The sequence below is a fragment of the Natrix helvetica genome (assembly GCF_964273705.1).
Source record: "Natrix helvetica genome assembly, chromosome: 6".
Taxonomy (NCBI): Eukaryota; Metazoa; Chordata; class Lepidosauria; order Squamata; family Natricidae; genus Natrix; species Natrix helvetica.
The window spans coordinates 25029083-25056046 of NC_138553.1; the positions used below are offsets into that span (position 1 = coordinate 25029083).

A 26964-nucleotide genomic window follows, 5' to 3' on the forward strand; every position below is an offset into this window, starting at 1 on the left:
CAAAAACCCGCGTTGCTAATTCCCGAAAACAGCGAATTTAGGAGAGCCCGTTGGAGAAAATACGGATTTTTCAAAAGGGGGGGGGAGAAAGTGACACTTCTCCGCCGTCGCAGCTGCCAGGGGAGAGGAGAGCGGGGGGGGGGCAAGTCCCAGAAGGTAGCAAGGAAAGCGTTCCCATTGGTTCCCTTTTGAAGCGTTTTGCATAACCACGCCTCCCGTGTCTCCCCCCCCGCCCCCATCCCCTTTCCTGCCTCCTCGAGTGGCTTGAGCGTGCGGGGCTAGTGCAGTGCCGGAGTCGGGCAAGAGCGGAACGCGGCTGCCGCTTTTTCCTAACTGGGAAGCCACGGGAGGGGCGTTTCGTGGCGCTTCTTTCGCTGCGCGTCCTTCTGCCAATGCGGATCGCATTCCGGCGGGGGGGAAAAGAGGGACGGCGTTTTGCCCGGCGGACCTGGTGGAAAGTCAAGCCAGACGTTGGGAGCTGCGAAGTTGGAGAGAGGAGCGGAGTCTCTCCGGGCGCCGCCGCCGCCTTTTCTCTTTTTAAAGTTTCCTGCTGGTGCAGCATGAAGTGCAGCGATGGCAAGGAGAGGTAAGACGGTGGTGAGGACGCTGGAAGATCTGACGCTGGACTCGGGCTATGGTGGCGCCGCAGACTCCGTCAGGTCCTCCAACTTATCCCTTTGCTGCTCCGATTCCCCTCACTCGGCTTACCCCTATGGAGGAAACGGCTGGCAGCAGCAGCGTCTAACTGACTCCATGCACAGTCGGCACAACAGCTTCGACACCGTCAACACTGTCCTGGTGGAAGACTCCGAAGGGCTGGACTGCTCCGGGCAGCACTGCTCCAGGCTGTTGCCTGACCTTGAGGAGGTTCCCTGGAGCCTCGACGAGGTGGAAGCCGTCCTCCTCCCGCAGCGCAAAGAGGCCCGAGGGCTCGGCGTGGCCCCCGCCGCCAGCTCCAGCAGCGCCGCCAGCTCCACCACCGTCAGCAGCAGCAGCGGAGGCGGCGGAGGAGGCGGCGATGGCGGCGGCCCCCTTTGCAAAGACGCCTTGGGTAGACTTTCCACCTTGGTCAGCCGAGCGCTGATCCGGCTGGCCAGGGAGGCTCAGCGGCTCAGCCTGCGCTTCGCCAAATGCACCAAGTACGAGATCCAGAGCGCCATGGAGATCGTCCTGGGTTGGAGCCTGGCCTCCAGCGGCACGGCGGCCGCCCTCGGCGCCTTGTCCCTCTACAACATGAGCAGCGGCGGCGGCGACCGCTTCAGCCGGGGCAAGTCGACCCGCTGCGGCCTCACCTTCTCGGTGGGCAAGTTCTACCGCTGGATGGTGGACAGCCGGGTGGCCGTGCGCATCCACGAGCACGCCGCCATCTACTTGACCGCCTGCATGGAGAACCTCTTCCGAGAGGTTTACGCCAGAGTCCTGCAGCTCGCCGCCTCGGCGCCGCACCAGCAGCCCCAGGCTCAGCCCCACCAAAACAACCCGCCGCCTCAGCCGCAACAGTCTCAGCTGCACCACAGGGGCCCCTGCTCCAGCGCCGGCTCTGGCGGGACCTGTGCCGCCGCCGCCGCCGCCAGTCTGCCCCCTTCCGCCGCCGCCACCAACAAGGAGCGAGAGACGAACAGCGGCGGCGGCAGCCTGGCTGCTAACGAAGCGCCAAAGTTTACGCTCGAGTCTCTGGAGCAGACCGTCAACAACGACTCGGAGCTGTGGGGGCTGCTGCAGCCGTACCAGCACCTGATCTGCGGGAAAAACGCCAGCGGTGAGTCTGGGGCCCTGCCCACTTGTTGTGGCGGGAATTTGGGGGGGGGGGGGAAGGAGAAACCTGCAAGCTTGGCGCGCCGGACCGCCCCACAGAGATGAGGATTCTTCTCCCTGCCACCCCCGAGCGACCAGAGAGGGAAAGGATGCCGGGGCTTTGCAAAAGAAGGGGGCGTCTGTTTTATTGCTAACGTTTAAGTGGCTCTGGATGGAAGGTGTTAGGAAGGCAGGATCATCAGAATATCTTGGCCCTGTTGAATTCAGCTGACTGCTCTAGGCAGGCTTACTGTGTTAGTATCCACAGGGATAAGCACTTGAGCCCCTGGCAGTGAAACCAGCTGTGTATGTTGATCATTTCCCAGAGTAATTGATTAGCCCAAGACCTCATTAATGTTGTTCTGGTCTGTTAGACTGCAAACCCCATGATCCTCAGCTAGCATGGCAAGGGAAGATAGCAGTAGTAGCTTGTTAGATGTGTTGGCCATCAGAAAGACCTTGGGTATGTATTCAATGAGATGGACACCTGTCTTTGGAAACTTTTAACTAAGAATGTTGATGTAGGACACTTATGTTAATTCTGCTTGGATTGTGTAACCAATGAACTCAAGGTTGACTTTCAAATCAACCTGACTGCTTTGATGTCATTCACTGTGTTGAAGTTCTCTGTGCAGTTGTTGCAATATTACTTCTCATTGTTGCTTCCGATGGCCTCATATTCTTATTGTTACAACACACTGACCATCATAAAGTTATTCTAACTTTTAAAGTGAATTGTATTCTGAAGGTTGCTACCTATTTTCCTGTGTACCCTTAATTCCTGGCCCCACTTGCTGGATTCCTACTCCTGATTCTGTCAAGTTACCAAACGGTAGCCCGTCCTCTATGTAGTGTTTGAGAAGGCTGCAGCTTTTGTCTGATGTTCCTAGAAGTGTTGGTGACAGCTGTACTTTGTATCCATTTTTAGAAGAGAGCTGTATGATGTGGTTAACTTGGAGAAGTCTGTCCATGCTTCAGAAATGTTACTATCCTAAGCCACAGGATCCCAGGGGAAGCTCAATTCTGCTTCCTCTCATGGTTTGGATTCAGGAGGGGTTGGAGAGTATAAATTGTGTTTACGGACCTGTCACTTAATGCTGACAAAAGGTATGAAGGATGCATCTGTTGCCTTTCTGCCTCCCCATGATAAATGTGATTGGATTGCTTTGGGGGCAAAGATTATATCTTGCAGTATCCTGCAGGTAGTAAGAGCTACAAATCTATTAGCCCTGTAAGGTTATTTTGTTTCCTGAGTGTCAACTAGATATTGACTATATTGGCACTCTATATGTTGATTAATGGAATCTGTTGGTTGGGTTGGTATTATAAATTAAAAACATATGCATGGCATCCAGAACTGCAAACGAATTGATCACATTTTAGCCCACATCAACATTGTTCTCTTGAAGCATTGAAAACAATTATACTCCATTGTATCTGAGCCTCTTTGCAGAGATATGGAGCAGAGATGTTCTTTTCTTCCCCCATGGAAGAAAATTAGTATTTGTCTTGAAGCATGTGCAAGCTATTTCTGAGAATCTCTGCAACTGGCTTCTGCTCACTTATCCATCTCTGAAGACAGCACTTGTTTCATGTATCAACTCCTTCTTCCTATATTCCTTGCATCATTTTACTTACATTGGTAAACTCCATTTGTCCTCAAATCTGTGCATCAGGATGAATCAACCTCCTGTCCACACAATATGTAGTCATTAGTATGTCATAGAAGCAACAGTTGTGGAGATGAGCAGCATAGCCCATGAAATTTGCATGTCTTCCAGATGTGCCAAGGCTAAGCAGGAGTGCATCAAATTTTGAATGGTATAAAGGAGTAGGACAGTTTAGGACTGTAAGGTCCGAACTTCAGCTTATTAGTGCTTTTGTATAAGTGTTTCCAAAAACAATATTAACTATCACAGGTGCCTAATTCATTATTTTGTAAGTATATTTGTGATTCTTCTATTCTAGGTGGCTGAGGAATTATGGGATTTAAAGTCTACACATTCTATTCACTGGTTGGTTTGAACTGCGGACTTGTTTGTTTCAATTAGAAGGAATATTTAGATACTAAACATTTGGTGGTTAACCAACAGTCGTGTATTTGAGAGGTTTCCTACTGCTTTTCCTGAATAGATTCCTGGACGTCTGCCACAGAATGCTGTTTTGACATTTTGGGATTAATTTTTTGGTCCTCCTATAATGGTAACCATATTCCTTCACTAACCTGTTGAAAGCTAACACTCCCAGGCTTGCCTCATCTTACAAATGTGCAGCTCTTGATATTACAGTGACAGATGAAGGGCAAATACTATATTTCAGGCAAAATGATTTTCTTGACACAGAATGCACATGATATGTGGAATAGAAATGTAGCCCTCTGTGGATTCTAAAATCTGGATCCCTGGATATTCAAAACTGCATTGTGGTCTTTTATATGCACACACAAATTACAAGAGCAGTAATATTCACAAATCTCTTTGTTTTTTTTGTTTTTTTTTAAAAAGGCCTATTTCCTTTTCCTCATCCTCCTTTTTTGGTTGGTGGTAGTAGTTTTTACTATGTAGGATTCTGATTTGCTTCAGGTTTGTGCTTGAGGCACTTTGTTTCTTTGATAATTTGGGTTCCCAAGATTTCCAAGTCTTTCTTCTTTTGAGACTGCTAAAATTAAGTAGGCTGTGTTTTGTTGGGTGGTGGGAATCATGCGTTTAAAAGTTATTCTTTGCATGGCAATCTTTGAATTCCAAGTCTTTGGTTTTCTTGGTTTGTCTTTACCCAATTTCAGAAGAACATGACAAGACTGCATGATTCATGTCCTTCCTTCTCATGACTTGTTCCTTCTTCTAGTCTGACATCTTTCTTTCCTATGGAGTTCCAGATATTCACGTGCAAATCGACCGGCTGAGAATGAAGGGGGGAAAAAGTAAACGGTAGCATTATTTTATGTAAATAAAATAAAAAAAATCATCCAAGTCAGTGTTGACGTTTGGTGACTGCCTTGACAAGTCCCTATAGTTTTCTTGGCATTTTTTTTCTAAAGAAATGTCTTACCATTGTCTTTTTCTTGAGACTGAGAGTGAGTGACTGGCTCAAAGTCACCCAGCTGGCTTCATGCCTAAGGTAGAACTAGAACTCAGTCTCCTGGTTTCTATTCTGGTGCCTTAACCACTATACTGAACTGGCTTTTGTGCATCTATTAAAATGTGCATTTAAAAGACTTGAAGGAACTGATCGGGAAAGGAGATTTTTGAAATATATTTCTGATTTTTGCTTTTGGTATGTGTATCTGTGAATAAAGACACCAAAAACCAATAAAGTCAAAAGGGGATTTTAAGGGCCCTGAAAATGGATTAAGGGACATATTCTCCCTAACCTCTGCCCTGAACCTCCTAAGTGACTTTTTTGGTGGAATTGTTCTGCTTTATCTTTCTCTCCCTTTTCAATTCTTTTTGTGTCAGCCTTGTGTACGTTTGAGCTGCCTATATTATAGACACACAGGCTTCAAAAGATTTCATTTTTCCACAGGAAATGGCAGAAATGTAACTGAAGCTCTGGGAGAGAGACAGAAGAGAAGAAACAAAACTTTGTTATATGTGCAGCGGTTTGGCCAGCCAGAGCCTGCCTGATCAGACCACTGAGATATACAGTCTTTTGCTGGGGAAGCTGTGTTCATGTCTCTGCTTGTTTACCAAAAGCTGGAGGCGGAAGGTGCATCCAAGTTCACCAGCTTTCCTCGGATAGTTTCTTTTCCCTTCCTTTAAAAGCAGTAAGGTATCCAAAACATGACAGTATCTCCCCCTTCCCACTGTCAGGTCTGGAAATCTTCAATCTGCAATGCCTAGCATTGTTCAGATGCATGCACAGCATAGATAAAAATGGAGCAGAGCTGCAGTATCTTGTTAATGTTCAAGGACATTCAACTCGATGTTATTATGTGCGTCTCCTTCTCTGGGAGATCCGTGCTCCTTTACAACCACAGAGATACAGTAAAACCAGAATCAAAGCAAGCTTGAGAAAAATTTAAGGAGCCAAAGCCATTGGCTAGAATCTTTTGGGGATAGCCTAAAGAGCATGTCATGTTACCTATCAGAATACTTGTCAAGAACAGAGAATTATTGTTTGAACGGGGATTACATTCAACACTTGGCTTTTGCTTTGTTTCTTGGTTCCTTTGTGTTCTGCAATATTTAGATATATTTTAGTGAGGGATTATATTTGGTAATTCAAGTTTGAAGAATCATGGAATCATTGGTCGTGCTCATAGATGGTCTCTGGTGGGGGCAGGATGGAGGTGATGCATCCATCCTTGCTCTTCTTGACCTCTTGATGGCTTTCAGTACCATCGACCATGGTATTCTTCTGGGCCAATTTAGGAGTTGGGGATGAGTGGCACAGTTCTATGCTGGTTCACTTCCTTCCTCCAAGGTTGATCGCAGTTGGTGTTATTAAGGAGCAATAACTCCAGCTTGATGCTTTCTCTGCTTCTGTTTAACATCTACATGAAACCCCTGTCTGAGATCATCCATGGGATGACGTATCACAAGTATGCTGATGATACCCAGCTGTACATCGCTATTCCTGGATGTTCTTTTGTGATGCCTGGAGGCTGTAAGGGGCTTGGATGGAGAATCACAGATTTCAATTGAACCCTGGTAAGGAGTGGCTGTGGATAGGAGCCCCCTTTGCATCTGGAAGTTATCATCTTTAGTTTTGGATGGGGTTGGACTACCCAGACAGACCTGGGACATAATCTCAGAATCTTCCTTGAGTAGTGACTCCTTCTTAAAGAGCAGGTGGAAGTCATGGCTTGAAAGGACTTTGGTCAACTTTCCATTGGGTTAAAACCCATTCCTGGGTAGGGAGGTTCTCCACTCAATCATTCATGCCCTGGTCTGTTGCCATGCACTGTAGATGGGGCTATCCTTGAAAAATATCTGGAAGCTTCAGCTGGCACAAAATGTGGCTGTGTGGGTAATCTTAGGCACCCAGAGAATACCTCTGCCCCATGTCCTGCATTGGATATTGGTTTGCTTCCAGGTCCAATTCAAGATGTTGGTATGACCTTGAAAGCCCTACAGGGCATACAGTAGAACCAAATTACTACAGATCTGTCTTCATCCTGTAACATCAGCCTGTCCCACCAGGTCAGACAGGGAAAGTATATTGTGGAGCCTGTCAGCCAAAGAATTCTGATTGAACTCAAGGTTTGTACCCCAATAAATTACCCTTCAAATGGGATTTTCCAATATGCAGTGGTTTTGCATATTTGCTTAACATGTGTGACTTTGTTGGGGTCTTTCTTTTTGTGTAATTTTTGTATGGCTGCTATTCATTATAATTATGCAACTAGAGTAATTTGGAGAAACCTAACACTGGAAAGTACTTTAATATATCAATCTGTTACATATTAGCTTGCAGTATGATAAATTCCTGTTAAGATCAGTGAAACTTACTTCTGACTAAACAAATGTAAACTTGTTCTAGTTTCCTTCGTCTTGGATCACAAAAGAAACTGCTTAATTGTGACAGAAGTCCCTAAAGAATGTTTTTACTCAGGTCTAAAATTAGGTACACAAGAGTTTGTGCAGCATGTCTCTTTAAGTTCTTTTGCTTTCTTCAGCCAACATGGTAGCATTTATTGGCCAGAAAGACATAATTTTTTATTTTGGCAGAATCTATAAATCTTGGAATTTGACTGATTTTTTAAAAGTGTTTTTTTATTTGACATTTTCCAAACATTAAAATCACAATTACACTTTTATAGCTTTCTGTTATTGGTTTCTTTTTTCTGATTTTGGGTTTTTCATTTTTACTTTACTTTACTTTTACTTTTATTCATATTTATAGACAGCCCCCTCTCCCAAAAGGGACTCGGGGCGGTGTACAGTCAATACATAAAAGATACATAGATAGATCAATACTTAGATATTTAAATACATAAATAGTTAGATACTTAGATGGAGGAGGTTAAAAGAACTGTACATTAAAGTAAAGTATTTAAAATACAATCTTTAAAAAGACCCCTAAAAAATACCCCAAAGAGTTAAATTTAAAATGGTTCCCCAAAAATACCAATTAAAATATATCTGCCAGGAGGTAAAAACTATGGGTGTGCCAGGCCAGCTAATCGAAACAGGTGAGTCTTTAGTTTTTGTCGGAAGGAACGGAAGTCGGTGGTGGTTCTAATGTCGGGGGGGAGGTCATCCATTCTGTTATCTTACACATATTCTTCTTTGTTTCATACTTTCTCATTTTTACAATATATACATCTATATACAATATTTCCATCTCTGTTGCCTTCTAAGTATATGCCAGGGGTGTCCAAACTTGGGAACTTTAAGACTTGTGGACTTCAACTCCCAGAATTCCCCAGCCAGCCATGCTGGCTGGGGAATTCTGGGAGTTGAAGTCCACAAGTCTTAAAGTTCCCAAGTTTGGACACCCCTGGTATATGCCATCTCTTTTCATTGTGTTTACTATGTGTTCCTTATGCATTGATTTTACGTCTCTTTTCGAGCCAGTTATACCACCTGCTCCATATCTTGTAGAACTCTGTTTCCTCTCTATCTCTTAGTTCCATTGTTAGTTTGTCCATTTCCGAGAATTCTAGCACCTATTTTTAAAATGATTTCTGCATTTGAGGGAATTGGTGTTTTGTTTCCAACTTTGAGCAAATGAGATTCTGGCAGCAGTAATTATATGAAGCATTATATATTGGATACCCTTACTAATATTTTTTTATTATTCCTAGAAGAAACAGCTCAGGGTTCACGTCAATGTTATGTTCTATTATTTTCTTCTAACCATTTTCGTCCAGAATTCTTTGGCTTTCGGACACGTCCACCACATTTTGGCAGAGTCTATAAATCTTTGGAATTTGACTGATTTTATTTGTAAACAATTGATTTTCATGTGGTTGCTTCAGGGTGAGCAGCATCAGAACTGTGCTGCTAATTAGCCAATAGTTAATTTGTATTTAGATATTAGCTACGTGGTTATCTTCCTTCATTTGGTAGAAATAGAGACTATTGGACTTTGGTGACATTTTTTCATTGTTTCCTAGGATCTCTGTTTCAGAAAACTGAGTGTACTACTAGAGTCCAACAGAATCTTTCTCTTGATGTTCCCTACACATGAGAGTTGAGTTGAGATTGTTCTGTTGAGTTTACTCTGAACTAATAAGCATAGTATTTTGTAAGTAGTTCACTCCTGTTGCAATATAGGAAAATACAAACTGAATAATGATGATTACTCTTCTCCCTGAATCCAATAGTTGAAGGTCTTGCAATTAGATTTTTCGCTTCTGGGGAATGATTGACTTTTACCTGTTCTGTTCTTTGTTCATATTTTCCATTCTTTAATCTTCTGACATTAATAGAGTGATCATTATAGACAGTTTCATTCTGCTGCTCCTGGAGCCCTAAGGAATGGCTATCAAAGGAACAATTTTCTTGAGATGCAGTTGAACTTAAAAAACCTTATTTGGATTGAGGCAATCTCTGGTGAAGTAAGAATGCACTTTCAGCATTGTGAGAGAGAGAGCTGGTTCTTGCTTGCCTGTCTTGTGCATGATCTAAATCGGTTATCACATCTATTCATTTATGAGACTTAATCCAAAGGCAAAGACAGCAGGTAAAATTCACATGGGTGAGTTATCTTGCACAATTCCGCACTGAAATGTGAGGGTTTATGTTCAAGAAGTATTTTTATTTTACTCTGCTAATGAGCCACAGTGGCTAGAATGCAGTGCTGCAGGTTACTTCTGCTGCCTGCCGGCTGATCTGCAATAAGACAGTTCAAATCTCACCAGGCTCAAGGTCGATTCATCCTTCCATCCTTCCGAGAGGGTAAAACGAGGACCCAAATTGTTGCGGGCAACAGGCTGACTCTTTAAAACCTCTTAGAGAGGGCTGTAAAGCACAGTAAAGTGGTATATAAGTCTAAGTGCTATTGCTATTGCTTGATCAAGGATTAGAGGTAAAGAGGTTGTGGTGTCCAGTTTGCACTCAAGATGCAGAGAGAACTAAATCAGAAATGTTCAGGAGCACATTGCATAATGTTTTTCATACATAACTTCTTTAAACAATGACGAAGAAATATTTGATAAGTCAAATGAAGGGATGAATAGCTTTTTTTTTTTTTTTGAAAATTCAGAGTAGTCACTGGGTAGCCTACTTTAATCTAATATGGTTTGAGGTCTTCTCAGGATCACATCCCCCAAATAGAATTGACCTATCTTGTTTATTCAGGGGAAGCTGCTGTTGGTTCTCTTACTTTTCTAAAATGAGGAACTTATAAGCAGAGTTTTTTTTTTTTTTTTGTAGAAGCGTCCACCTTATGGAACAGCTCTCTCATTATTTTGGCATCCATGTTGCCATCTTTCTTGAACCTTTTAAAAAAGGAACTGTTCTGGAAAGCATTTGGGATTTAATAGATACTATCAATGAAATACTGTAGTTATTACAATCTGTAAGTTACATATTTACTTTGGTACTATATTGTTGGGATCAGTGGTAAAATCTATTCCCCCCGCCACCGGTTCTGTGGGTGTGGCTTGGTGGCGGTGGGGGTCATGTGACTGGGTGGGCGTGGCCAACTTTTTTTTTCACTTTTTAAAGCATTTTTTTCCTGCCGGTTCGAGCAAATGGCAGGAAAAAAATGCTTTAAAAAGTGAAAAAAAGCTTCTGATGATCTTGCGGTTCAGCTGTGAGCTGCACGATCCCTGGAAGCTTTTTTTTTTTTTACTACTGGTTCACAGAACCAGGGACAATTGTCCCTATCGGTTCAGCTGAACCGGGAGGATTTCACAGTTGGAATGTTATTTAGTTTTAACTATTTTACAATGTGCTTTTTACAGGTAGTCCTCGACTTATGGCCATAATTGAAGCAGAATTCCTGTTGTTAAACGAGGCAGTTGTTAATTGAGTTTTGCCCCATTTTTCTTCGCCACAGTTGTTAACGTAAACCACTGCAGTTGTTAACCTGGGAACACAGTTGTTAAGTGAACCTGGCTTCCCCATTGAGTTTGCTTGTCAGAAGTTTGCAAATGGTGACCACATGACTCCGGGACACTGCAACTGTCATAAATAAGAGTCAGTTGCCAAGCATTTGAATTTTGATCATGTGACCATTGGGGGAGGGGTGCTGCAACGGTTATGTGAAAAAACGGTCATATGTCACTTTTTCCCAGCGCCATTGTAACTTTAAACAGTCATTAAACAAACTGCTGTAAACCAGGGACTAACCATACTGTGAGATTGCATTCTGTGATTGTCATTATGTGCCAAAAAACAATGTGATTGTGATGGTTTACAAAAGCAGAAAATAAATAAGGTTTGAACTGTGATACAGCCCGTTTGAAAGAAAAGTACAAATTATCAGGGATTTAACTATGATCAGCACCACCCCCAGATCCTGTCTGAATTGGAGAGGAAAATCCCACTGATACTGCCCTTAATTGATTAATTATTCCCCCCTCTCAACAACTCTCATTAATTACCTCATCATAAATAAAACAGTCACCGAAATGATGCCTTCAGCTTGATAGAACCAAATCGATTTTTCAGAGGCAGGGAGTTCAGGCACAGGGGACTTAGTTAAAGAAATGCTCTAGCCCTCAACTTACGACCACAGTTGAGCTCAAAATTTATGTTGCTAAGTGAAAAATTTGTTAAGTGAGTTTTTTGCCCCATTCTAGGACTTTTCTTGCCGCATTTGTTAAAGGCGTCACTGCAGTTGTTAAATTAGTAACACGGATGTTAAGTGAATCTAATTCCCCGTTGACTTTGCTTGTTAGTAGGTTGCCAAAGGCCATCACATGACCCTGGGGCAATGCAACCGTCATAAACGTGAGTCAGTTGTCCAGCATCCAAACGTAAATCACATGTTCGTAGGGATGCTGCAATGCTCATAAGTGTAAAAAAAGGTCATAAGTCCCTTTTTTAAAATGCCGTTGTAACTTTGAATGGTCACTAAGTGAATTGTTGTAAGTTGAGGACCACATATACTTTGCTTGGACTATAAGAGTAGCAGTCACAGTAGCATCGGTCAGTCCAAAAGCTGTAAGGTCCCCTAACATGCCATGGTAGTGAACCTATGGCACGCGTGCCACAAGCAGCATGCAGAGCCATCCCGCACAGGACACGTGGCCTCGCTGGCTCCTCTTTTGCATTCCTGTGCACACACGCGTGCCGGTCAGCTGGCTTTTGTGCATGTGGGAGTGCTGAAATCCGGAAGAGTGGCATTCCAGCTTGCATGCATGCATCGGCACCCAAACTTCTAGGTTTCCGTCATGCACTTGCGTTCTGGCTAGTTGTTTCTCAGGTGCGCACATGTACTGTAAACAGTAAGTTCAGGTGCTGGTGTGCACATGTGTGCTAGAACACTGCTGTTCCAGGTTTCAGTGCTCCTGCACTCGCGAAGGCCACTGACCTCACGTAGTCCATTTCTGGCACGCAGGTTGGCATGCAGTGACATAAATGGTTAGCCATTACTGATCTATTCCTTGGAAAAAGTGATCTGCTTCTACTGCATTTTTCAATTGTGAAAAATTATATGTTACATTAGGTTAGGAGGAAACGGTTCTTCCTGATGCCAGGAACACATTTCAAGAAGCAGTTTAGGACAAGCCATCTCAAAAGATAACAAGACTGGTTTACTGACATTTAGAAGCAATGGGACTTCTTCTTTTAAAAATATTCATGGTTGAAGAAGAAAAAGTATTTAAGTAGCTTTTAGATTTTTCCATACAAGCCATGGGATAGAAAAGGATAAAAATCTGTTCTAAATTTTAAAATCTCTGCTTCCACGTAACATAATCAAGAAGCAAGAATGCAGTTGCTGTCATCTTTGAATAAACTAGAGAAATGATGGATTGGGGCAAACTATAATAAAGCAGCTCTACCTTCAATGCTATTCTCACTGGAATCATGGCTGGCCTGAAAGAAGTTCAAACCATTAGTATACCCAATAAATTAAATATTTTCCATCTGTTCAATGAGAACACTGAAATGCTCCCTTATACATACATGGATTCTGAGGATCCCTGATTTATTTGTGAAATATTTCACCAAAATAGATTGTGCTTTAACCTGCCCTCTCACTTTCCCTGTTTTATTTTTAAATAAATTCTATTACGGAATATACACTGAGATAAAGGAAATAAACACTATTTTGGATTAATGGGTTCTTAGTTTTCTTTCTATAAACTAAAAACCCCCGTGTGTTGATTTTTGCTTTTGGGTCGGTATTTTTGTTCCCTTGCTGATAAATGTATATTTTGAGGGAGTGGAAAGACCTGGGTTTTGTCTTTGGGTTTTCCAGATTGAAAAGTCATCTAAGGAAGGAATTTAAGTGCTGCTCTGATTTGCTTGGGAATAGCTTACTTCCTAGAGATATATTGGAATTTGGCTTAGGATAGAAGCATATGTGAAACCTGTGTAAAGCTCTTGTAATTGCTTCTGTTACTTTGGGTTAGGGTTACTTTGTGATGTTATAAACTTATATCCCATCCTTAAAATACTTTTTAAAAAATATTAAACCTTAACTTTCATGTAAGTTACAGATCAACAAGAGAGAGCAAGCATGACAGAGTGAATGACTGCATAGAGAGTGCATGCAAGGGAAATGGCAGGAGAGAAGATATGAGAGGGGGGTAATTTTTCAGTAGAATGTATAATAACATCAATGTATAATGCAATGCGTGACCCCCCAGTGCGCATACGCGCACTACAGGCACGACTGCCGATTTTTATATGCTTTTTTTGCCCTCTCCATGCTCCAGAACTTTATAGGAGCCTGGGAAGGGTGAAAACAGCCTCCCCCGCCCCCCGGACGCCCTCCGGAGGCTTCAGGGACAGTCAGGAGGCTTCCCTGACGCCTTCAGAGCGCTCAAAACGACCCTCCGAGCAAACTGGAAGTGACTTCTGGTTTGCTCGGAGGGTCGTTTTAAGCATTCTGAAGGCTTCAGGAGGCTTCCCTGAAGCCCCCGGAGCAGTCAAAAAGACCCTCCAAGCAAACCGGAAGTCCGTTCCCGAATTTCCGGTTTGCCCGTAGGGCCGGTTTTTTGCGCTCCGGAGTTTTCACGGAAGCTCATGAAGCCTCCGGAGGGCCTCACGGGGGGGGGGCAGAGGAGGCTCTTTTCACCCTCCCCAGGCTCCTATAAAGCCTCTGGAGCCTGGGGAGCGCGAAAAATGGCTTTTAAAAAGGATGAACTCAGCTGCCTCGTGTGCCCTGACAAATGGCTCCATGTGCCACCTGTGGCACGCATGCCATAGGTTCGCCATGACTGCTCTATATAGTACTCTCAGGAGTCTTCTACAACACCAGAGTTCAAAAGTGTCAATACTTTTCCTGTCCTGCTTTTTCAAAATAACAATAGGGATAATTTTATATTCGTTTTTTTTTGGGGGGGTAACCTGATTTGACAGTTCAAATAAGAAATAAGGTAGATAATGACTCCTGGACAAAATTATCATGAGAGGCCTTTACAAAGACACTCTTAGATAACTCCTTGTGTGACTTAAAAAAAGAAAGAAAATGAAAATGTTATTTCTAAACCCTTTTTTTAATTAAGCCATGTTGATAGCAGATGGAGAAGTAAACAGTGGTAATGGCAGCAATAACAATAGGTTTAAACCCCTATTCAACCATATCTGGCTTTGTTTAAAGTTAGCATAATGCAGGGGTGTCCAAACTTGGGAACTTTAAGACTTGTGGACTTCAACTCCCAGAATTCCCCAGCCAGCCCATGCTGGCTAGGGGATTCTGGGAGTTGAAGTCCACAAGTCTTAAAGTTCCCAAGTTTGGACACCCCTGGCATAATGTTACTTCTCTGCTTTTAACAGACCTAAAAAAATAAAAAGGTGGATAATTAGCAATTAAAATAAAAACCTGCTGAGCAGAACCCCGAGAGTGGGTTGGAAAATAGGTTGGGTGGCATTGGGCAACTCTTCTTTTGTTGAGAACTTGCCAAAATTTTACATGGCAGCATAAAGCTAAAAGATATAAAATGGATGTGTGCGAAGTAAAAACTAGATATAAAAGAGTAATCAGAAGATAAGTCCTTAAAACATTCGTTACCATGCTAGCTTACTTTCCTCTTTTAGAAATCTAATCGAAAATCATATATAAGATCACAAGAATTCTTGCAAGTTCTAGTTGATGCTTTGTTTTGGAGCATAGAATCACAGAGTTGCGGAGTCAGAAGAGAATGCAACAATGTTTTCCATTCCTCTGCTATCTGCCGGAAATTCATCCTTGTGAGTTGGATAACCATGTTTTTTTTTAAAAGACTTTCAGAAATGGAGAACCCACAAGTTCTTCATAGGTAGAATGTTCCCCTGTTCTACCATGTTTCCCCCAAAATAAGACCCAACTGGAAAAGAAGCCCTAACATGATTTTTTTCAGGATGCTCATAATATAAGCCCTAACCTCAAAATGAGACCCATTTAAGATCATCAGCCAGATGGATGCATTTAGTACCCTATTTCCTGGAAAATAAGCCCAAATGCATCTTTCGGAGCAAAAATTAATATAAGACCTGATGTTATTTTTAGGGAAACACAGTACAAACCTTGCCACCTAAGCACTTCAACGTATCTATTATTTCCTGATCACCTTACTTACGGCCCTTTTATGCATCCAAACATTAATATCATATCTCCCCTCAGTTTTTGTTTTCTGTAATCAAGACTTCAAATTACTTCATCCTGTTTTCCTGGGCATCTTTCTGTATCTTTTTTGTTGCTTTCCTGAACCTGTTGTAACATGTCAATACCCTTCTAGAAATATAGTGCCCAGAACTGTATATTGTATTCTAAACATAGTCTCACAATGTAGAGTAGATGGAAAGACTTAAATATAATGCGTCATTTAATGCAATCCAGAATTACATTGTATCCCACTGCTACCATGTTTCCCTGGGTCTTATTTTCTTTTGACCCCCGAAATAAGCACTTGGCCTTAGTTTCAGAGAGGTCTTATTATTTTTGAGGTGCAGGAAGTGGTGAGTGTGGTCACCTCATGGCTGCTGTTGTGTTGCAATATTTTCGGGGAGGGCTTATTTTAGTGCATGCGCTCAAAAGTCCGATTAGGCTTATTATCTGAGAAGGTCTTATTTTCAGGGAAAGAGTGCACTACTGTTTCTTCTTCTTATGGTTCAGTGTCTATTGGATGCTAAGGAAAGTATCTATGGGAATTTAATAAAGTTAAAATTGTTTTACCAAATAAGAATAATCACAATTACATTTGCACTTGTGGACACAATAATACTGTGTACTGTTTTAGGCTTAAGTATAACATCTATGGTTGGTATGACTGAACATCACCAAGGGACATATGGCTGCACAGTGTCTATCATATAATTCATTTCAAATCAATTTCCTAGATCCCAATAGTATAGAAATCCATTCACATTAAAAGGTGGGGTTGAGAAAGAATTGAGTCTCTTTTCCAGGTTGCAGCAGGGCATCTGAAGGGCATCAGGCATTTGTAGAAAATCAACTTCTTTTTTGCTTTGTTTTTCTAGCTGCCAGAAAGGAAAAGAAAGGCAAAGCAAGCGACATAGAGAGAAACCAAGGGCTAAGTGTCATCCCCAGGGAGACGATGAAAACCTGTTAGAACTTTCAGTCTTGCTTGAAGTTGTAACATTCCTTCCATAGATGGGATAAGTAGCAGAAACGTGTAACAGTTTGGGAGAGAGAAGAGGTTGGGGTTGTTTGGCTATGGGAAACCACCTAAATTTTATCTCCCTCTTGGATACAGCATGGCTGGAAGCAGAAACAACTGCAGTCTGTAGAAAATCAATGCTTTTTTTTTCTCTTTGGGCCTCATGTTCTCATTTGCTAAACAGTTAGGCACAGTTAAGCTATATGCGCCTCTTAGCTTTGATCAGCAATGATACGGGCACGTGTTTTATATCTTACTAATTCATTCGGTCTGCCTCGCACAGACTTCACTGTGAAATCTCTTAATGTGATATTGATACCTCAGGGTGGCATCAAGAATTAGATTTTTAAAATTTAACCGGGCAAAACCCATGCTGATTGCCCTAAGATATCTTTTTCATTCCCAGCTTGAATAAAGAAGCGACTTTTGAATACTTTTTGTAACACAATAGTTTGAGATGACCCTTTTAAAAATTGCACTTTGAAAACAGATCAGTCACTTTCAAAGAGAATTCAAGTGTCACAAATCTCTTGGAGGGGAAAAAAGTTTTTTCTTCTTTCTTTGATGCTGAAATAGCTGATTTTTAGTTTTTTAAATTTATTTTGAAAGCAAATGTGACACACTTAGGAACATTATGTAGGATAGGGTCTCTCCCCCCCCCCCGTCTCTGTTTGGTACACAACAACCTCTTAGCATAAGACTCAGAGGCTTTCTTTGGATCAGATGCTTATTTCCTGACTTCAGTTTCTTCTTATAACCAAAAAAAAAAAAAAACAGAAGGAAAAAGAAAGTAAGAACCAGAGGTGGTATTCAGCAGATTCTGACCAGTTCTGGAGAAGTGGTAGCGGAAATTTTGAGTAGTTCAGAGAATCAGTAAATACCACCTCTGACTGGCGCCACCCCCATCTATTTTCTGCCTCCCGAGTCCTAGCTGATCGGGAGGAAATGGGGATTTTGCGGTAGCCTTCCCCTGGAGTGGGGAGGGAATGGAGATTTTATAGTGTCCTTCTCCTGCCATGCCCACCAAGCCAGTCCTACCAAGCCATGCCAAGCCCACCGAGCCACACCCACAGAACCAGTAGTAAAAATTGTTGAATCCCACCACTGGTAAGATTGGTCATAAAACTAATATAGGAATGAATGAAGGAAGGGGAAGAAATCTCTGAAGAGGTGTTTTCCTTTGACGAAGGCACCCCTTCAAAGTTAGCAAAACAAGGCAACCCTTCCTTCCCTTTTCAAAAACTGAAGTGAAACTACTGCAATGCTTATCCCAAAAGTACTTTTTCAAGAGGCAGATGGATTTTTTTTTAATTGAAGGCGTTTTGCTTCTCATCCAAGAAGTAGCTTCAGTTCTGACCCCAGCAAAATGTCTTCAAGGAAAAACAAAGTCCAGTTGCCTCTTGAAAAAGCATCTTTGGGACAACCACCACTTGGATGACTGAGCATCTCTATAGATATTATTGCAGTGCTTCACTTGCCTCACATTCTGGAATTTTAGCAGCCACAGGAGACTTCTGCACTGTACTATATTGGGCATGAACAAAACATCTTCTTTCTGTTCTAGCTATCTTCTGAAAGCATCAGAAGAGGTTTCTGGGCAAAAGTTGGGTATGTTCAAAATTCTCTCTCTCCCTCCCTCCCTCCCCCCCCCTCTCTCGGCTTTTGGAATTGTTAGACAGGAAGCCCAGTGTCTTCACGAGAAGAATCACATTATCTCCTTATCTCTCCAGGTAGAATTATACTGCTCCTGTGACAGAGAAAGCTTCCAAAAGCCAAGAATAGCTGCTTTGCACAGCCTAAAAAGAATGAACTATGCAAGAAATTGCAGTATGTGAAATAAATGGAACTGGATTTTCCATCTTGGATTAAGGAAATGGCCTAATATTAGACTATTTGTTTATCTGTTGTTGTTGCATCTTCATGACCACTGTGTTAATTCCAAAGGATGTAGTCTTTCTGAGGTTGTGCCAATCTCTACTAGGCTGCTGGTCTGACTCAGACCATATTTGGTCTCTGATGTGCATGTCAGGTATGAAACTCAGCTGTTTACACGCCTTTCTTCTCCTCAATTCCTGCATAGTTTCCATTGATAGTGTTATCTTCTTGGGCTGTGCCATTTAGCAAACTAACAGATAGACAATGGAACTGTCATGCATGGTGTTCCCTCAATATAGTTTTATTATATTTATTCTATTTAGATCAGTACTGAGTTACTTAAGACAAAAGCAGAATACTTAATTTTACCAAGGGAGTGACCGGATTAAGTGGGGCTTTGAACTGTGCTCTCCCCAGTTCTAGTCTGGCATTTTAACTACTATCTAGAGTTGTGTCTGTGGGATACATAGTGTGTGTGTGTGTGTGTGTGTGTGTGTGTGTGTGTGTAGCCAGATGTCATTTCTCCATTGGAATTAATAGGAATATTTTGCGTATGCATTGGTACCTAAAAAAAAAAAACTGTTGACTCAGGGACATTCTCTAATCACATAAGCAGCTGTGTCTTAGAATAAAAACAAACATTGTTTTAATTTTGATAATTGAAGTGATGTCCTGTTATTGCATTTGGGCGCTCCACAAGAGTGACACTTTTAAGGCCAAAAAGTTTGCTTGATATTTTGGATTTTTGCATTTCCATAATATCTTCAGTGACTTTTTGTTTCTTGTATTTTACTATCAAAGGAAGAAAAAAACAATTGGATGTAGTGATTAAGGCATCAGATTAGAAGCTGGGAGATTGTGAGTTTTAGTCCTCCGTTAGGAACAAAACAGCTGGATGACCTTGGAATTTCAGCCCTAGGAAGGAAGCAAAGGCAAAACCACTTATGGAAAACCTTGCCAGGAAAATTGTAGGATTTGTCCAGGCAATCTCTGAAAACTGGACACAGTTGAACAGAAGAAAAAAGCGATCAAAGGAAGATAGCTCTGGAATGGTATAACGATGACATGTCTGGTCCGTTTTAACCATGTACACTTATCTGTGGCTTCACGGTAGCCTTTTGGTCTTGGATTGCTTGGTGTCTTACTATCAAAGGAACATGCCAACATTCATGTTCTAGAGCAGGGGTCTCCAACCTTAGCAACTTTAAGCCTGAAGGACTTCAACTCCCAGAATTCTCCAGCCAGCTGGGCTAGGGGATTCTGGGAGTTGAAGTCCGCCAGGCTTAAAGTTGTCACGGTTGGAGACCCCTGTTCTAGAGCATATTTCTCAGAGGGCTTGCTGTCAATTCTGTTTCATAAATCCACACTTTATGTTTCAATATTTCTATATCAGCTAGGATTTGTATCCTCTCTTCATGGCATCTGTCCATAAATTCTTTCATATTGATGTCTGTTACATCTTTCACTTTTTTATAATCTTTTTCAAAATTACATTTATAGGTGCAGAAATTATTGCTATTCCGTAATAATATTGCAATATATTGCTAATAATATTGCTATTTAGTTGTAGGTTTCTACAAAAACCCTTTGAAAATAACCTTTGTTATTTTGCAAATTTCACTTTTCTTTTTCCTGCCTGGAACTTTCATCCCCTCTAGTCTCCCATTTATATATTCACAAAGTCTCAGGGATCCTTGTTTCACTTTTAACTTTCAGTCAAAGATCTGTTTCTTAATAGATTAAAACAATTTGTGTTTCCATGAAAATATTATTGTATTTACTAAATTTTTCAGAATAGTTAGCAAAAGTCCTAATAATCCAAATTTGTCTCGTCTCTTAATCTGTTTCAATTTTTTTTCTATTACATTTTTATTTAGCTTTTTGCCATTGGTTTTATATTCTTTAACCTGCCAGCCTTTCATTTATTGCAGGAAGTGCTACTCAGCAAGTAGTTGTTCAAACTTGTTATTTGGAACAAAAGTCCCCAACCTTTTCTGGCTTGTCAGGCGGAGGCGACGAGGGTGGGGGGGGGGGAGGAGGGAAGAGAAGGGAATGATTTTGCATGCGCTGCTTTTACAAATGCAGCTTTGTGCACCTGCACTCTCGCCCACCACTTCCACAGCCCGGTTCCAACCAAGCTGCGACTTGGGTTTGGCAACCCCCGATTTGGAAGACCATTTTCACCTGTAAAATAATTGTGAATCCAAAAGTTATTAGAAAGTGATGTGGACCAATTCAGTGTACCTAAAGGCTTAACTGTGGTTGAGTGCTTGATGGCTTTCCTTCTCCCATGGTGTTCAAACCTGTGTGTGGGGGGGGACTACTGTCCTGTGGGCTCCTCACAAGGAGCAGCTTTCTAGAGCACAAATGGGGAAATTGTTATCTTCTCTTTGTCCCAAGAGGGTCTTTTAGACTGACCTTGGTTGTCATTTTACATCGTCTTCCCTTTTTTGGTTCACAATTTTCCTCACCTAGAAGTCCCTTAGTTTCTGAGGGCCATAAGAGCATGGCTGGGCAGAGATAGTGTCATCAGAAGATGGGGCTCAACATATATATAGGAGGTGGAGTTGCACTATATATAAGAAATAACTATGTCTCTACAGAAATAGAGCACAACAATAATGAGAACTATCTTGAATGCATTTGGGTCAATATTAAAGGTTGTGGGGGAAATGACATTGCCATAGGTCTATACTACAGGCCACCCAACCAAGCAGAGGAAGAAGATGAACTTTTTGCTAGTCAGCTAACTAAGGTATGTAGGAAGCACACCACAATAGTAATGGGAGATTTTAACTACCCTGACATCAACTGGGAAACAAACTCTGCACCAAGTGGAAGATCCAACAGGTTCCTAACAAACCTAGCAGACAACTTTGTTTTCCAAAAAGTAGAGAAGGAAACAAGGGGATCAGCCATACTGGACTTAATTCTCACTAACAGAGAGGAAATGATAGAAGGTGTTGAAGTCATAGGAACCCTGGGGGCAAGTGACCATGCAATATTAGAATTCAACATTATCCAAACACAAGTAGTAGAACAAAGTCAAACTAGAGTCTTGGACTTTAAGAAAGCTAATTTCAATAAACTTAGAGAGAGCTTGGGAAAAATTCCATGGATGAGAATCCTCGAGGGGAAAACAACTCAAGAAGCTTGGGAAATTTTGAAAAATGAGATTAGAAAAGCCCAGTCTAACACAATACCAATGAAGAAGAAAAACAACAGCTCCCAAAAGAAACCAGCATGGCTGCATAAACAACTATCTGACAAACTGAAAGACAAAAAAAGTAAGTATAAAAAGTGGAAGGAGGGGGACATAACTAAGGCAGAATATCAGCAAATAGCCCGAGCCTGTAAAGATGAAGTGAGGAAAGCTAAGGCTCACAATGAAGAAAGGCTTGCCACAAAAGTAAAAATTAACAAAAAAAGCTTCTTCCAACATGTTAAAAACAAGAAAAAAGTTAAGGAAACAATTGGTCCATTGCTAGGAGAAAGTGGCAAGAAGGTGACAAGCAACAGGGAGAAAGCAGAACTATTTAACTCATGTTTTACATCTGTCTTTACACAAAGGGATAAAACAGTCCAACCTATCAAAAGCAGCACCACAAAATTAGGAACACAAATTGAAATAGGGAAGAAAATGGTAAGTGAGCACCTGTCTACCCTAGATGAGTTCAAATCACCAGGACCGGATGGATTACACCCCAGAGTTCTGAAGGAACTAGCAGACGAGATCTCAGAACCACTGAATTATATCTTTCAGAGATCCTGGAACACCGGGGAACTACCAGAGGACTGGAAAAGAGCTGATGTGGTTCCCATCTTCAAAAAAGGGAAAAAATTAGATCCAGGAAACTACAGACCTATCAGCCTAACCTCAATACCAGGAAAGATTCTGGAAAAAATAATCAAGCAACGAATTTGCGAACACCTAGAAGCAAACAAAGTAATAGCCAAAAGCCAACATGGATTTGTCAAAAACAGATCATGCCAGACTAATCTTATTGCATTCTTTGATAATGTGACAAAATTAGTGGACCAGAGGAATGCCGTTGATATAGTTTACTTGGACTTCAGTAAGGCTTTTGATAAGGTAGACCATAACCTACTACTAGATAAAGTAGAAGAATGTGGGTTAGACAGCATCACCACCAGATGGATTGGTAACTGGCTGACCAACCGCACTCAACGTGTAGTTCTCAATGGAACTGCATCTACATGGAGGGAAGTATGCAGTGGAGTACCCCAAGGCTCTGTTTTAGGCCCAGTACTCTTCAACATCTTCATCAATGATTTGGATGAGGGAATAAATGGGGAACTCATCAAATTTGCAGATGATACCAAGCTGGCAGGAATAGCCAACACTCCAGAAGATAGGCTTAAGATACAGAAGGATCTTGACAAACTTGAACATTGGGCACTATCTAATAAAATGAAATTCAATGGTGAAAAGAGTAAGGTTCTACATTTAGGCAACAAAAACGGAATGCACAGGTACAGTATAGGTGATACCTTACTCAGTAGTAGTAACTGTGAAAGGGATCTTGGAGTCCTAGTGGACAACCATTTAAATATGAGCCAGCAGTGTGCAGCAGCTGCCAAAAAAGCCAACACAGTTCTAGGCTGCATCAACAGAGGGATAGAATCAAGATCACGTGAAGTGTTAATACCACTTTATAATGCCTTGGTAAGGCCACACTTGGAATACTGCATTCAGTTCTGGTCGCCACGATGTAAAAAAGATGTGGAGACTCTAGAAAGAGTGCAGAGAAGAGCAACAAAGATGATTAGGGGACTGGAGACTAAAACATATGAAGAACGGTTGCAGGAACTGGGTATGTTTAGCTTAAGAGAAAGAAGGACTAGGGGAGACATGATAGCATTATTCCAATATCTCAGAGGTTGCCACAAAGAAGAGGGAGTCAAACTATTCTCCAAAGCACCTGAGGGTAGAACAAGAAGCAATGGGTGGAAACTAATCAAGGAGAGAAGCAACTTAGAACTGAGGAGAAATTTCCTGACAGTGAGAACAATTAATCAGTGGAACAGCTTGCCTCCAGAAGTTGTGAATGCCCCAACACTGGAAGTCTTTAAGAAGATGTTGGATAGCTATTTGTCTGAAACGGTATAGGGTTTCCTGCCTAGGCAGGGGGTTGGACTAGAAGACCTCCAAGGTCCCTTCCAACTCTACTATTGTATTGTATTGTATTGTATTGTATTGTATTGTATTTTCAGCCTATTTGTTATTAGGAGAAGAGTCCGGATTGTTTAAAGGCAAAATTATCTATCAATGAATTCCATTAGTCTGGATTTAGCAATATTCTTTGCATAAGAAAGCAAAGAGGGTGTATATATATATATATATATATATATATATATATATATATATATATATATATATATATATATATATATATATATATATATATATATATATATATATATATATATATATATATATATATATATCTTTCTTTTGTGTTAGCAGAATATAATAAAACATGAAGCATACGAACATTTCTTCTACTTTACATTTCCACCCATTCCTTATTTTTTTTAATAGCAGAGACAACACAATAATAATATAGTTAGAGGGGAGTATCTTTGGGCTGAATTATTTGACTAGCCTGTTACTCTGTGTACAAGATTCTAATGCTCCATTCTTCAAGTTCTTAATTCCATTACTTTTCTTAACAACTTGCTTTTGTAGTCTATTCACAGCAATCTCCTTTCTTTTTTACAGTTTTCTTATGAGTTTTTTCCTATAACACTTTAATTTCTCAGCCACCGATCCAGCCAGCTCCCCTTACAATTGATGTGGCAGCTCCCAGTCTCATTAACTGGGTCAGGTATTTGGAAAACACAGTTCCTACCCATTTTCTACAGGAAGTGCTTATATCCAGTGAGACTTGGCTCCAAGAAAAGTATTGACAAGGCTTCATGTCAATCTTCTACCATTCCATTGTCTACATCAGGGGTGTCAAACTCTATTTCACTGAGGGCCACATCAGGGTTGTGTTTGACCTGGGGGGGGGCAGGTGGACATGGCCAGGGTGGGCATGACCAGCTCAATGTCACTCGTGTTGGCGGGCATCTGTGGTGGCCCGAGTACTCTGCCAATGAAAATGGTGTTGAGGAGGGTTGTGCGCAGTCTGTTTTTTCTGGCAGAGGGTTGCAGGAGGCAGTCGCAGCCAAAAACGGAACTCAGGAGGGCCCTATGTACACTATAGGCTGGTCCTTCACTGTTTCCAGGGCAGCCCCGTGGGCCACATCTAAGCATCCCGCAGGTTGGATCTGGCCCGCAGGCCTTGAGTTTGACACCCCTAGTCCACATCAATGGAATTTAGCCAATTTAAGATTTACAGTTTTTTTTTACTAAATTTAATAATTAACTTAGTAAAATTAAGATTTAGGGAATTCTAGAAGTTGAAGTCAAATTTGCTGAGACTGACAAACACTGGTATAGGCAGGTTGCTGAGGTTAAGATTCACTGGTTTAGGCAGGCAGCCTTAGGCATGCCTTGGCAAATCATGCTACCAATTAGTATTTTGGAGATATTTCTGTGCTGCCAAACCTTGGCAGTGAGTTCTGTAATGGAGAGTCTTGCTTTTTCAGTTGCTCTTTTTCTATAGTTCCTCTTGGAGGGCTAGAGTAAAATGACCGGGTAAGGCAATGTTTCAACAGAAATGAGTTAAATTAATTCTGCATGACTGAGTTAAATTTAATCGTCTAGAATTTATCTGGGTCAATTAAGCCATCCTTGGTGTTTCCAGACCTCTTTAACCCTAATTAACAGTTAAATGTGTTGTGTGCAAAGTGAGCCACAACATTTTACACTTCAGAAGAGTAGTTGTGGGGAGGGGATTTTCACCCGTTTTCTTCATACAATAGTACCATATTATTTAATCACATATGTGGTTTAGTTGTCCTTTCTGATTCTTTTTCCAGTTTCGTGATCATGGTCATATATAGCCAATTTTTTTCTGGCACCGAACCAGTAGTAATGCCGGCAGGAACCCAAACCTGGTTTACATGTAACAATATTATAAGCCATAAAGCTTGGCTTAGGAAAAAAAACATTGCTAAAATCCCACATTATGCTTTGCCAAAATCCAAGTGATTAAACTATGATCTGTGGAGTGCATGAATTCACTGACTGCTAAGCAGTAACTTATCATAGCAGAAATGAATCAGGAGACAGTCATAAGGCAATGTAGGCCAGCCACCATTTTTATGGTAGGTGGTATCTATATTTAAAATGAGGAAAGCATCAATGTTTAATTATGGTCAGATTGTGTCAAACTGAATCAGGGAAAGGAAGGTCACTGAAGACCTTGATAATGTATGATCGAACTTGGGTTTTATAAATACAGTAGCTGGGTATGTTTGTTCCTGATATTATACTTGGATCTGGGGATTGGTCAAGCCCATTTTGCTATAATAGTTATTGTTGTGTTTTGCTCCATGCACATACATTTGTTTTTAGTTGTTCTTAATCACTATTATTATGAGAGCCAGTTAGGTGCCAAGCTACAAATTGGAAGACTGTTGGTTGGTTGGATATAAGATTAGGCGGGTATTATGTTTGATCTGTTTTTTGTTATCAGCCAAGAGTCAAATATATTAAAATAATCAAAACACGTTTTATGCTATTCTGGCTTTTTAAATTCGGTCAAGTCTGGTTATTTTGGCAAAATGTCAATCATAAACTGGAATGACCATTCCGATTTGAGCTCCCAGGCTTTGCCAATCTTTTTCTCCTTAAAAACGGTGTTTCCTTACTTTGTTTTTGCACGAATCCATTAAATACATTTTTGGACACTTGGTCTGATGCAGTCTCTGACCTTATTAGCATATGGGCAAGTGCTGAATCTGAATGTAGCCAATTCAGATGATTGTACGCAGTATCTATGCAATGATGCTAAATAATTACTTAAATGTAAAATTAGGCTATCTGAGCAATAAATGAAAAGCATGGTAATATGCCGCTACTCTGTTGATACTGGGAAAAACCTTGGATCAATTTACTTTATTGTGGCAATTTATTGTACTGTTTTGTACTAAGAGAAAAACCAGATTCCCGAGTGCTGGAGCAGAGCGGGTAATGGAAACCAAATGGAAATTAAACACTATTTGCTTCAGTTGTTTTATACAGGAGAAAGAAATATTCTCTTTTAGCCTTGGGAAACTGCTGGATAATTCCCTGAATGAAGTTGGAGCTGGGATGTTTCGAAATCCCCCCTCTTTTCCTTCTTGTAGCTTTTTTTTTTAGTTATTCTCCACCTCGAACTGCTAGATGGGTGGCAAATAAATTGAAACTAACTAAATAAAAAAATCTTCATCTATGGTTCTTTCCAAGATGATACCAGGAGGTTGCCAGGCTACTATTATGGGCATACAAAAATTGCTGGCTCTATGGCATCCCATTTAGGACCCTTTTTAAGCCAAAGCGCATGCGCGGAAGGCTGAGTGCATGCGAGGACGGGGTCACATTTGCAAACCGGTAGGGAAAGTAAGTGAATACCACCCCTGGCCAGTTTCATGTAATAGTTAAAGCACAGGCTAGAATTGTAATCTAAATTAGGGAACTAAATTTTAACCCCGCTTAGGCATGAAGCTAGCTGGGTGAT

General features: G+C 41.3%; 1 protein-coding gene across 3 annotated transcripts in view; it reads left to right on the top strand.

Annotated features, from left to right (window-relative positions):
* Positions 1 to 214: 214 nt before the first annotated feature.
* Positions 215 to 26964, top strand: part of ABTB3 (ankyrin repeat and BTB domain containing 3) — a 215843-nt gene continuing 189093 nt past the window's right edge. For 2 of the 3 annotated variants that reach the window (XM_081958355.1, XM_081958354.1), the window contains exon 1: positions 215 to 1759. In XM_081958355.1, the coding sequence (XP_081814481.1) occupies positions 574 to 1759 (1186 nt within the window). In that variant the 5' untranslated portion in view covers positions 215 to 573. The remainder of the gene's footprint in view (positions 1760 to 26964) is intronic. The other variant, XM_081958356.1, reaches the window with a different exon arrangement.